This window comes from Hyperolius riggenbachi, chromosome 1 (genome assembly GCF_040937935.1).
Source record: "Hyperolius riggenbachi isolate aHypRig1 chromosome 1, aHypRig1.pri, whole genome shotgun sequence".
Classification (NCBI taxonomy): domain Eukaryota; kingdom Metazoa; phylum Chordata; class Amphibia; order Anura; family Hyperoliidae; genus Hyperolius; species Hyperolius riggenbachi.
The window spans coordinates 371,934,380-371,948,368 of NC_090646.1; the positions used below are offsets into that span (position 1 = coordinate 371,934,380).

At 48.5% G+C, this 13,989-nt stretch overlaps 1 protein-coding gene across 2 annotated transcripts in view; it reads right to left on the reverse strand.

Annotated features, from left to right (window-relative positions):
• Nucleotides 1–12,407, reverse strand: part of HEMGN (hemogen) — a 51,332-nt gene extending 38,925 nt beyond the window's left edge. For both annotated transcript variants that reach the window (XM_068271341.1, XM_068271340.1), the window contains exon 1: nt 12,181–12,407. In XM_068271341.1, the coding sequence (XP_068127442.1) occupies nt 12,181–12,277 (97 nt within the window). In that variant the 5' untranslated portion in view covers nt 12,278–12,407. The remainder of the gene's footprint in view (nt 1–12,180) is intronic.
• Nucleotides 12,408–13,989: the final 1,582 nt, after the last annotated feature.

Here is a 13,989-nt window from a genome sequence, read left to right on the forward strand (position 1 = left end):
GCCAGACAACTAGTATAGTTTAAAAGGAAATAAATATGGCAGCTTCCATAGGTCTCACACCTCAGGTTCCTTTTAAAACAGGACTCACAAACTCAACATATGCATGAATTTTCGCTGTCACTTAAAGAGGAACTCCAGTGAAAATAATGTAATAAAAAAAGTGCTTCATTTTTACAATAATTATGTATAAATGATTTAGTCAGTGTTTGCTCATTGTAAAATCTTTCCTCTCCCAGATTCACATTCTGACATTTATTACATGGTGACATTGTTACTGTGGGCAGGTTATTTAGCTGTTTCTAGCTGTTAGACAGCTGTAAACAGCCATTTCCTGTCTGTGAACATTGTTACATTGTGGCAGTTTGCCAGGAGTACCGCGGTATTCAGAGCCTCTTGTAGGAGGGGTTTCAGCACAAAATTAGTCACACAGCGCCCCCTGATGGTCTGTTTGTGAAAATCATTCTATTTCTCATGTAAAAGGGGGTATCAGCTACTGATTGTCACGGTCAGTTACCTGTTCAGAGGAGGCGGCCAGTACGCACGAATGCTGGCGGTCGTCCTGGTGGGTCTCAGCGGGGCGACCTGTCGGTGCTCACCAGTGTGCGTTGCATCGCACGGCGTAAACGTTGGCGTCAGGAGGCGCTGGCGTGAGCGTTGTGTGGCGTTGCGTGCACAGGGGCGGCTGCTGTGCATCTTGTTCTGGCGTTTGTGCGCGCGGGCGTTTGTGCGCGTGCGCGCGCGCGCGTTCACGTGCGCGCCTGCGCATGCGCGCGCAGCGCGGGGCATTGTGCGCATGCGCGCGCGGTGCGTCGTGCTGTGCGCGCCAAAGTTGGCCTATTTAAACCTGGAGAGTGCATGGCTTCCTTGCTGTAGTATTGCAGCTAGTGTTGTACTCCCGTGCCGTGACCCAGTGTCTGCCTGTTTGCTGTTTATTCCGGAACCCGACCTTGGCCTGTCTGACTGCCCGCTTGCTGATGACCTCTGCCTGTCTGACTACCCGCTCTGTTGCCGAACCCTGCCTGTATGAGAACCTGCTCCGTTGCCGACCTCCGCCAGTCCTGATTACCCGCTCTGTTGCCGAACCCTGCCTGTATGAGGACCTGTCTTGCTGCCGACTTCTGCTTATCCTGAGAGTATCCCTGCTTCTGTCTACACTGGTTGCTGAGTCCTTGCACTACCCGACTCAGACCAGAGGAGTGCCGTGGTTTCATCCTGCTCAACAGTCCCTCGGATTCCGCGAGCACTCCTGCCTCCTGCACACCTCGGTACCCCTGTTCCCACTCCAGGGGTGTCAGGTGTCAAGCTGCAAGAGTTGCTACCCTCAGCACAACGGTCTCCGCCACTACAAGGTGCGTGACATAATACTACAGCCAACAATGGAGACCGCTGAGGTAGCAACCGTACTAACCACCCTCTGCAATCAGATGGCTACACTAACAGATGCCATTAAGGATCTTCAAGCAGGTCACCAACGGCTGGAAGGTCGCATGGACGTCATCTCAGCAGCTGCACCTAGTCAGCCGTCTGCCCCTGCCGCAGCACCACCCATACAACTTCCGGCAACTAGCAACCTTGCTCCCGCACCTGTTCTAGTAGCCCCCGAACCACGGGTTCCCACGCCGGAACGATTTTCAGGAGACAGATCCAAGTTTCAGGCTTTAAACATGCCTGTCAGCTATATTTCTCGCTTCAACCACGCACATTCTCTCATGAAGAAACCAAGGTGGGTTACGTCATCTCGTTGTTACAAGGAGATCCTCAAACCTGGGCCCACAGGCTGATGGACCAGAAGAATCCCGTTCTGGCATCAACGGAAACCTTTTTTACCCACATGGCTGCCGTGTATGACGACCCGCAGCGACAAGTTACAGCTGAATTGGGACTAAGGAACCTTCGCCAGGGTCGGAGACCGGTAGAGGACTACACATCTGAATTCCGCCGATGGTCAGCTGACACTGACTGGAACGAGGGTGCATTAAAACACCAGTTCCGCCTCGGACTTTCTGAAGCTCTGAAGGACGAACTAGCCCGGGTGGGAGTACCAGCTACCCTTGATGGCCTGATTGACCTGGCAATCCAAATTGACTGACGGTTGCGGGAACGCCAGATGGAAAGAGCGGCAGGCAGTTCCTCCCGTGCATCTTGGGTACCTACCTTTCCTTCTGCCTCAACCACAGTTCCTACTGCAATAGGGGATTAGGAAGAACCAATGCAGTTGGGTGTCATGCGCTCCCCCCTATCAACAGAAGAGAGGAACAGAAGGAGACAGGGGAATCTATGCTTCTATTGTGGAACTGCTGGCCACATGATCAGTACCTGCCCAGTTCGACCCACCGGTAAGGAACTCTCATCTAGAAGTGTACCCTCTAGCTACTCCCAAAAGATGACTAATCACCTGACCATTCCTATCTCGTTTCAGTTTCCAGGAAGAATCATTAGAACCACTGCTATCATCGACTCCGGAGCCTGCAGTTGTTTCATGGACATTGCATTTGCCACCTATCATCAGTTTCCAATACAACCTCGCAAGGAACCACTCCACATCCATTTAGCGGATGGATCAACTGTCTGCTCAGGGCCGGTCACCATGGAAACTATTCCTACCAATGCCCTGATCCTTGAAACCCACCAAGAACTGCTTAAGTTCGATCTTCTGGCTTCTCCAATGTTTCCAGTAATCCTAGGACTGCCCTGGCTGCAAGCACACAACCCACTTATCAATTGGACCACAGGTGCTGTCTCTTTCAACTCAATTTACTGTGGGAGTTGCTGTTCATCCGTCAGTCCGGTTACTTCCGGCCCATTACTATGCACATCAAAAGCACTTCTAGAAATTGTTCCATCACAGTACCATGAATATCTTGATGTCTTCGATAAAAAAGGGGCGGATTGTTTACCACCTCACCGGCCGTATGACTGCCCGATTGATCTAGTCCCGGGAGCCAAGATTCCGTTTGGGCGTATGTTTCCTCTCTCTGACCCTGAAGAAAATCTCAGGAAAGGGTTTATCCGTCCATCCATCTCTCCAGCTGGAGCAGGAATTTTTTTTGTACAGAAGAAAGACAAAACTCTAAGACCCTGCATAGATTACCGAGAACTTAATAAAGTAACCATCAAGAATCGCTATCCGCTGCCTCTAGTCCCGGAACTCTTCCAGAAACTCCGTGAAGCCAGGATTTTTTCTAAACTAGACTTAAGGGGGGCCTATAACTTGGTCAGAATAAGAGCTGGAGATGAATGGAAGACTGCTTTCAGATCTCGGTACGGACACTTCGAATACCGGGTAATGCCATTTGGGCTCTGCAACGCCCCGGCGACATTCCAGTACTTCATCAATGACGTCCTGAAAGACTTTATTGATCAATTTATCATAGTCCAGGGGTGCCCACACTTTTTCGGCTCGCGAGCTACTTTAAAATTTGCCGAGGCCAGGAGATCTACCAATGTCCCAAATGCTAAGCACGCCCCCCCCCCCCCCCGACGTAGGTTAGCCAGGTGTATGTGCCTGCAGCATAGGTTACGTGCCCTCAGTATAGGTTAGCCAGGTATATGGGCCCTCAGTATAGGTTAGCCAGGTATATGGGCCCCCAGTCAAGGTTAGCCAGGTATATGGGCCCCCAGTGTAGGTTAGCCAGGCATATGGGCCCCCAGTGTAGGTTAGCCAGGCATATGGGCCCCAGTGTAGGTTAGCCAGGCATATGGGCCCCAGTGTAGGTTAGCCAGGCATATGTGCCCCAGTGTAGGTTAGCCAGGCATATGGGCCCCCAGTGTAGGTTAGCCAGGTATAGGGGCCCCCAGTGTAGCTTATCCAGGTATAGGGGCCCTCAGTGTAGCTTAGCCAGGTATAGGAGCCCTCAGTGTAGCTTAGCCAGGTATATGGGCCCTCAGTGTAGCTTAGCCAAGTATAGGAGCCCTCAGTGTAGCTTAGCCAGGTATAGGGGCCCTCAGTGTAGCTTAGCCAGGTATAGGGGCCCTCAGTGTAGCTTAGCCAGGTATAGGAGCCCTCAGTGTAGCTTAGCCAGGTATATGGGCCCTCATTGTAGCTTAGCCAAGTATAGGAGCCCTCAGTGTAGGTTAGCCAGGCATATGGGCCCCCAGTGTAGGTTAGCCAGGCATATGGGCCCCAGTGTAGGTTAGCCAGGCATATGGGCCCCAGTGTAGGTTAGCCAGGCATATGGGCCCCAGTGTAGGTTAGCCAGGCATATGGGCCCCCAGTGTAGGTTAGCCAGGTATAGGGGCCCCCAGTGTAGCTTATCCAGGTATAGGGGCCCTCAGTGTAGCTTAGCCAGGTATATGGGCCCTCAGTGTAGCTTAGCCAGGTATAGGGGCCCTCAGTGTAGCTTAGCCAAGTATAGGGGCCCTCAGTGTAGCTTAGCCAAGTATAGGGGCCCTCAGTGTAGCTTAGCCAGGTATAGGAGCCCTCAGTGTAGCTTAGCCAGGTATATGGGCCCTCAGTGTAGCTTAGCCAGGTATAGGGGCCCTCAGTGTAGCTTAGCCAAGTATAGGGGCCCTCAGTGTAGCTTAGCCAAGTATAGGGGCCCTCAGTGTAGCTTAGCCAGGTATAGGAGCCCTCAGTGTAGCTTAGCCAGGTATATGGGCCCTCAGTGTAGCTTAGCCAGGTATATGGGCTCTCAGTGTAGCTTAGCCAAGTATAGGAGCCCTCAGTGTAGCTTAGCCAAGTATAGGAGCCCTCAGTGTAGCTTAGCCAAGTAAAGGGGCCTATATTTGGCAGCAGATGCACACAGTATCCCCCCCCCCCCCACACACACACAGTGTGACATGAAAGCCCCCCTCCCAACCCCCGTATATTTGGCAGCAGATGCACACAGTATCTCCCCCCCCACACACACACACACAGATACACAGGTACCCACATTTATAAACTTAACCCCACTAGCACTTAACCCCACTAACCCCCCCCCCCCCCCCAACGATCGTTCTCCCCCCCACACAGCACATGGCTTCTAATATTAAAACACTAAATCCCCTTCCCCCTGCACATACCACTACCCCGCAGTAAGAATCCACTTGACCTCAACAGCGACCGACCCGACCTCAACAGCGACCGACCCGACCCACCACGTAATGTGCCCACCTCAAAGCCTCTCCGGCGCGTCTCACAAGACAAGATGGCGGTCAGGTGTCGGCCTCGGCGCGTGATTGTAAGACCCGCGGGACCTGGGGGGCGTGGCCACAACTCCTGCCCATCAGAGAGGAGGGAGAGGAGAAGCTCGCAATTGGCTCCTCTCCCCTTCAGCCACACCTCTGTGCTGTCAGCCGCGCCTCTCCCCTCCGTGTGCTGGGAGCCTGGGAAGCATTTTCTGACAGCCGCGGCCATTTTCTGACAGCCGCGGCTGATTAGTTCCAATGCGCGGCTGGTGTATCAAACAACACGCGGCCAAAAGGCCGCGATATTTGTCAAGACGCGGCCAAGAGGCCGCGATCTACCAAATAGGCGGTCGCGATCTACCGGTAGATCGCGATCGACCTATTGAGCACCCCCATCATAGTCTATTTAGACGACATATTAGTCTTCTCAGTATCATTGGAGGATCATCGCAATCAGGTTTGTCAGGTACTGGCTCGTCTCAGACAAAATAACCTATTCGTCAAGGCAGAGAAGTGTGAGTTCGAGAAGACGGTCATACAGTTCCTGGGGCTTATTATTTCTGATGAAGGATTTACTATGGACCCACAGAAAATTCGGGCAATTCTGGACTGGCCAGCTCCTTCTAACAGGAAGGCAGTGCAAAGGTTTGTGGGGTTTGCCAACTTCTACCGCAGATTTATTAAAAACTTTTCCGCAATAATTTTGTCCATCACTTAACTCACACGTCAGAACAGTCATTTCATGTGGAATAAGGAGGCCCAGGCAGCATTTGATAAACTAAAACGACACTTCACATCCGCTCCCGTTCTTAGACATCCGGATCCGGCATTGGCCTTTGTATTAGAAGTGGATGCATCTGATTCTGCGGTAGGGGCTGTGCTATCACAAAGACAAGGAATCAAGGCTTTACTTCACCCAGTGGCGTTCTATTCAAGGAAGCTTTCGGAGGCAGAGAAAAACTACGATGTAGGGGATAGAGAATTGCTGGCTATCAAGGTGGCATTGGAAGAGTGGAGATACCTCCTGGAAGGCGCAGCTCAGCCTATACTCATCTTCACGGACCACCGTAACCTTGAATATCTGAAGACCGCAAAAAGGCTGAATCCAAGGCAGGCCAGGTGGGCTCTTTTCTTTTCGAGATTTTCATTTCACATTACCTACAGACCCGGATCAAAGAACATAAAACCGGACGCCCTATCTCGGATGTTTCCAGAGGATGAGAACCCAAGCACACCTGACACAATTCTGTCTGATCACAATTTCCTGATTATTCAGCCAGTCCTGATCGGTCAAATCCGTCAGGCATCAATCAATCCACCAGAATCCATCAGGGATTCTCTGGAAGAAAAGGGGGGCCTGTGGTGGTATGGCAACAAGATGTTTGTACCAGAAGATTTGCGCCCCGTAGTACTCGAATCTTGTCACGACCACAAGTTAGCAGGTCACTTTGGTGTAACGAAGACTCTAGATCTGTTACAACGCTCGTTCTGGTGGCCCAAACTCAGAAGAGACTGTAAGTCATATGTGACTTCCTGCCCCATTTGCTGCTGATTTAAAGGGTCGAAGTTTAAGCCTTGGGGATTACTCAACCCACTGCCGGTGCCACCCAGGCCTTGGTACTCCATATCTATGGACTTTATTGTAGAGTTACCGGGATCGGAAGGGCACAACACCATCTCCTTTGTGGTAGACCGACTGTCTAAAATGGCACACTTCTTACCCATGAAGGGTATTCCCTCAGCACAAGTAACGGCCAAGACCTTTATAAAGGAGATTGTACGCCTTCATGGGGTTCCAGCTGACATTGACTCAGACAGAGGGACACAGTTTACATCCCGATTCTGGAAGGCTTTGTGCGAATCCTTGGACATTCAATTACAATTTTCATCTGCTTATCATCCACAGTCAAACGGTCAGACAGAACGCACCAATCAAACATTAGAACAGTATTTGAGATGTTTCCTATCATCAGCACAAGATAACTGGGTCCAGCTTCTGCCATTAGCTGAATTCGCCTATAATAACTCTGTTCACTCAAGCACACAACAATCTCCGTTCTTTGCTAATTATGGGTTCCATCCATCATTCCTGCCAAATACTCTTCCAGAAACATCAGTACCTGCTTCCGACAACCTGATCAAAACATTACATGACAATAATCTGATTTTGCAACAAACCATGTCCCAAGCACAGGAAAGCTACAAGAGGAAGGCTAATCGTCACAGGAGGGACAATCCGGATATCAAAGTGGGGGACTCGGTCTGGCTATCTACCATGAATCTCAAACTGACCTGCCCTTCCAAGAAATTGGGTCCTAAGTTTGTTGGCCCATTTCTCATCAAAAGAAGAATTGGACAGGTGGCGTATGAATTGGATCTCCCTGATAGTTTGAAGATACACCCGGTATTCCATTCCGCGCTGCTAAAACCTACTACACTGGACCCTTTTTCTGATAGAAGAACAAATCCACCACCACCGATTTTGGTAGAAGGGGAGGAAGAGTTTGAAGTAGAGGCAATCTTGGACTCCAGGAAAAGATATAACCAGATCCAGTACCTTATCAAATGGAGAGGATATGGCATAGAGGAAAACACCTGGGAACCAGCAGGTAACATCCATGCCACCCGTCTGGTTCACCATATACATGCTGCCACTTGGAGAAATCATACAAAAACATGGCCTGACATATCATTGCTATGCTGATGACACCCAGCTATATTTGTCATTCAAACCTGATGTCACAGACCCTACTCCACAAATAAACGCATGCTTAGCTGAGCTTCAGGAGTGGATGAATAATAATTGGCTAAAACTTAATGCTGACAAAACTGAGGTTCTTGTTATCGAGGGCCAGGGCTCAACAGCAAAGCAGCTCCAGTCTCAACCAACACCGCTAAGGATAGGGAGCTCAGACCTGAACAACTCAGACTGTGTGCGCAGCCTGGGAGTACTGATTGATGGGAAATTAAGCTTCAGGAATCAAATCTCAGCTGTTGTGAAACATTCCTTCTTTCACCTAAGGAATATTGCAAGGATTAAACACCTAATTCCTTCAGAGGATCTTCCAACCCTAGTTCATGCCTTCGTCACATCAAGGTTAGACTACTGCAACGTCCTCTACACAGGCCTGCATAAGAAAGACTTACGCCGCCTGCAATTAGTACAGAATACCGCCGCAAGGCTGTTAACGAGCCAACCCCGCCATTGCCACATAACACCAACCCTGAGCTCACTCCACTGGCTACCGATAAAATGGAGAATTCTGTTTAAGATTGGCTTACTGACATTCAAATCCTTGCACAATCTGGGCCCTGGATACCTGAAGGACTTGTTGCAACTACATCACACCCCCCACAATCTTAGATCAAAAGGACGTAACACCTTGGTCACCCCCAGAGTCCACCTCAAAACCTTTGGAGACAGAGCCTTTTGTCATGCTGCCCCTACACTTTGGAACTCCCTGCCACACCCAATCAGCACAGCCCCATCCCTGGAAGCATTTAAGTCTAAACTGAAAACCTACCTTTTCAGTCTGGCATTCATGAACATCTGACTATCTCCTCTGTAACACAACCCAGCCTGAAACCCTGTATTAATCTGAGACACAGCTATGCGCTTTGAGTCCTATGGGAGAAAAGCGCTTTACAAATGTTATTGTATTGTATTGTATTGTATAATCAGTTCCACAGGGAATTCCCGGAGAAGCCAGCCCCTGAGGACATCCGGAGGCTGCCCCTTAGGGGAGGGCATTGTCACGGTCAGTTACCTGTTCAGAGGAGGCGGCCAGTACGCACGAATGCTGGCGCTCGTCCTGGTGGGTCTCGGCGGGGCGACCTGTCGGTGCTCACCAGTGTGCGTTGCATCGCACGGCGTAAACGTTGGCGTCAGGAGGCGCTGGCGTGAGCGTTGTGTGGCGTTGCGTGCACAGGGGCGGCTGCTGTGCATCTTGTTCTGGCGTTTGTGCGCGCGGGCGTTTGTGCGCGTGCGCGCGCGTTCACGTGCGCGTCTGCGCATGCGCGCGCAGCGCGGGGCATTGTGCGCATGCGCGCGCGGTGCGTCGTGCTGTGCGCGCCAAAGTTGGCCTATTTAAACCTGGAGAGTGCATGGCTTCCTTGCTGTAGTATTGCAGCTAGTGTTGTACTCCCGTGCCGTGACCCAGTGTCTGCCTGTTTGCTGTTTATTCCGGAACCCGACCTTGGCCTGTCTGACTGCGCGCTTGCTGATGACCTCTGCCTGTCTGACTACCCGCTCTGTTGCCGAACCCTGCCTGTATGAGAACCTGCTCCGTTGCCGACCTCCGCCAGTCCTGATTACCCGCTCTGTTGCCGAACCCTGCCTGTATGAGGACCTGTCTTGCTGCCGACTTCTGCTTATCCTGAGAGTATCCCTGCTTCTGTCTACACTGGTTGCTGAGTCCTTGCACTACCCGACTCAGACCAGAGGAGTGCCGTGGTTTCATCCTGCTCAACAGTCCCTCGGATTCCGCGAGCACTCCTGCCTCCTGCACACCTCGGTACCCCTGTTCCCACTCCAGGGGTGTCAGGTGTCAAGCTGCAAGAGTTGCTACCCTCAGCACAACGGTCTCCGCCACTACAAGGTGCGTGACACTGATTGGGATAAAGTTCAATTCTTGGTTGGAGTTTCTCTTTAAAGGAAAACTGGGACATCAGATTAAAAAGATTTGTTACTTACCCGGGGCTTCCTCCAGCCCCATGAGCACGGATATGTCCCACGCCGTCCTCCTGAGTGCCTCCGGTCAGCTGCAATCACTCCCGTTAATCTGGCTCAGTCGTGCCAGTCAGCTCTTCTACGCATGCGCAGAAGAGCTGCTTGATGTGACTGAGCCAGATTACCAGGAGTGATTACGGCTGAACTGAGGAACCCGGAAGGACGGCGAGGGATGCGTCCGTGCTCATGGGGCTGGAGGAAGCCTCGGTTAAGTAACAAATCTTTTTAATCTGATGCCTCAGTTTTTCTTTAAAAATCTATTAACCCTTCGCACACTCACATGCATTTGCATGTGAGTGTGCGAAGGGTTAATAGATTTTTGCTGTTTTCTAGCCACACCCCCTTCAGCACCTCCCTTTCCCTAATAATTTATTTAATGTCCTAACTAGAGGCGATGTGCCTGGATATATGTATGTTTATTCTTATCATTGACCCCTGTGGCTAGGGTCCAATTCGGTGCACTCCCCCTTCCCCTGTATGTTTGTCAGCATGCAGACAGCTTATGCTGGTGTATGCGCATTGTGCACATGGACACATAACATTAGCTCCCTTGTGCGATTGGTAAGATGCACTGTCTTTCCCAGGAGAGGAAGTTAGGATGTGTGCTCCTAATCCATTGATAGGTTTGATGCAATGAATGTGTTTGCATGTCTGCACTATGCATGTTACAGGGCCAGAGTTAGGACACCTATGTTTACCTGGGTACTTCTACGCAGTATAGGTGACTAAGCATAAGAATGCATTCTTCTGTGAACTAAAACCCTGGGTTTTAATTTAGCTGTAGGGATAACAGTTGTGCCTGGATGAGTGAATCTGTGAATGCAATTGTGTGAACATTTGCATGTGAGTGTGCGAAGGGTTAATAGATTTTTGCTGTTTTCTAGCCACACCCCCTTCAGCACCTCCCTTTCCCTAATAATTTATTTAATGTCCTAACTAGAGGCGATGTGCCTGGATATATGTATGTTTATTCTTATCATTGACCCCTGTGGCTAGGGTCCAATTCGGTGCACTCCCCCTTCCCCTGTATGTTTGTCAGCATGCAGACAGCTTATGCTGGTGTATGCGCATTGTGCACATGGACACATAACATTAGCTCCCTTGTGCGATTGGTAAGATGCACTGTCTTTCCCAGGAGAGGAAGTTAGGATGTGTGCTCCTAATCCATTGATAGGTTTGATGCAATGAATGTGTTTGCATGTCTGCACTATGCATGTTACAGGGCCAGAGTTAGGACACCTATGTTTACCTGGGTACTTCTACGCAGTATAGGTGACTAAGCATAAGAATGCATTCTTCTGTGAACTAAAACCCTGGGTTTTAATTTAGCTGTAGGGATAACAGTTGTGCCTGGATGAGTGAATCTGTGAATGCAATTGTGTGAACATTTGCATGTGAGTGTGCGAAGGGTTAATAGATTTTTGCTGTTTTCTAGCCACACCCCCTTCAGCACCTCCCTTTCCCTAATAATTTATTTAATGTCCTAACTAGAGGCGATGTGCCTGGATATATGTATGTTTATTCAGTTTTTCTTTAAGCAGTTTGTCATAATTTGAACCTTGTTTAAATAAACAAAGTCCCTCATAAATATTAGAGAAGTCATTCAGTCCACATGTTATCAGCCAAACTGGGTAATAAAGTATACAATAATAATAATATTGTGATGTCTATGAGGTCTATGAACATGCAGTGTTGAAGGATGAAGAATCATTCAAACATGTTTGACAAGTTTGCCTGATTGCTATTGTTCCACTGGCATTTACATGGCGTGCTGCCTACTTACTGGATGAATCCTGTGTCCATAGACAGTACCAGAGCATTCGGCCAAGCTGGACAATCATGCAAATATGCCCTTGTCCAGCAGTGTTCCACTGAGGTCACTCTGATTATCCTCGAAATGTCTGACTGCCCTTGCATGCGTGCATATGGGGCACAATAATGATTTGGTATATGAGCTAGCATATGTAACAAAGCCACATAATTGTGAATGCATCCAAAAGAAAAAAATAACATTAATTACAATAACGTGTTATAAAAATTCAAATCAGTTTATTAAAGTGGGGATACTTGGAAATATTCAATCCTGATCAATATTTCTTCTAATTTGTTATATTGGTGCTATAAGAAAATGGCAGGCAATAGTGTCTTGCAAGTGAGAAAAAAAAAAAAAAGCAAATCCTTATTCAGAACCTTTTTCTGTCTCACATTAGATGTACTTAACAATATTGCATACATGCTTGAAGTACAAATGATTCTCAAAGCACCATCTTTCTATAGGAATACCCTGAGTCTATCTGCACTCATCTGTCATACAAGTAAGTAAGTAGCCTCTGTCATCTTACCTGGAGTCTCCTCTTTCACCTCATGGTGCTCACTTGCTGGGGTAGGGTTCTCTGGTGGTACTTCTGAATAATGATGATCTTTGACAGAGCCATCCATTTTTATTAATGACACTCGTTCGTTCCTTCTATTGCTTCAGCTACCAAGCACAGTCATTTCAAAATAAGCTTAATTTCTAATAGGAGTGTCTTGCAAAACTTCCCTTCCCGCCCAAACAGTCTTATCAACCCTGACCATAACAGAATGCTAATAATGATTTCTTATCACAGGCTAAATAGGTGTGTGTGTGTCTCACAGCTTGGATAGGTTATTGGGTAGTAGAGCAAAAAATAAGCTTACTGCCACATTCCATCAGCAGTGTATTCTTTTATAACATATTTGCATCTCTGCTTATGTTCATTTATTGTACCAGAAACTACAGAGAAAAGTGAACACTAAATGGTTTAGGATTTCTTACAAGTTTACAGTTTCGATATATATATATACTATGTACATATATATATTTGTATTTGTATCCTGACATTTCTACATTGCTTCAAAGAAAAACGTGTTTAAAGGAACACTATTAAAAATTCAGTGTTTTTCAGATAATGAAATAAATGATATGTGCAAAAAGGAGTTAATGTTAAAGAGAAATCATAACCAAGAATTGAACTTCATCCCAATCAGTAGCTGATACCCCTTTTTCCATGAGAAATCTTTTCCTTTTCTCAAACGTATCATCAGAGGCCTGTATGGCTAATATTGTGGTGACATCCCTCCCACAGTGTGATGTCAGGACCATGGTCCTGATAGTTTCCTGTCTTTGAACCTCATTGCATTGTGGGAAATAGCTGTTTATAGCGGTTTCCAACTGCCAAAAAAGCAAGCAGCATCTCGTTCCACTGACATCACCTGTCAGCAGTAAAAATGTCACCATGTGATTAATGTCAGAATGTAAATCAGGTTGAGGAAATATTTTACAAAGGACAAACACTGACTAAATCATTTATACATAATTATTGTAAAAATGAAGCACTTTTTTGTGTTTTATTATTTTAACTGTAGTTCCTTTTAATGCAGCTAAAATGGCTGGTAAAAAAGTAATGTGGAAACTGACATGACTTACAAGCAAGAGGGGGCAGGACATCGTCAGACAAGTTACAAATGGGACTGATGCACAGCCCATTCAGATTCAACTGATGCAACTGCATTTGTGGCCGGTATTTTTCATCTCCACGTGAGGCTGAGTAGGAGCCTTATCTTCCTACCTTGTACAGCTTACTTGCGCTGCTAGCAAAAGCTCTGTGACCAGCTATGAGCTGCTAAATATGCGCAGTACCGTCACTGGAGTAAAGGACTACATGTGGTGTACACAGCTGTGTCTGCATTACTGCAGGGGGCCTCTGAGATCAGTGTAGCTGGTAAAAGAGCCTTCACCATCTATACTGATCTGCCATCTTGCAGGCACAGCTGTGGACATCACATGTAGTCAGTACTGCGCATATTTAGCAGCTCATAGCTGGTCAAAGAGCCTTCGCCAGCAGCGTGAGTAAGCTGCATGAAGTTGAAAGATACTAATGGCCCATACTCACGGGCTACAATTGTCGCCGCAACACGCGGCGCGCGCGTGTTGCGGCAACAGGTCGCCCGTGAGTATGAGGCGTTGCACGGACTTGCACCCCGAACCGTCGCTCGTTGCTGCTGTCGCCAGGCGATTGGCGCGGTCAATCGCCTGGCGACAGTTGCCGCCGCAACTGTCGCTAGTCCGCATGGGTATGCGGACTAGCGACAGCAGCAACCAAGGAATACCTTGAAATTCCGGCGGGGGG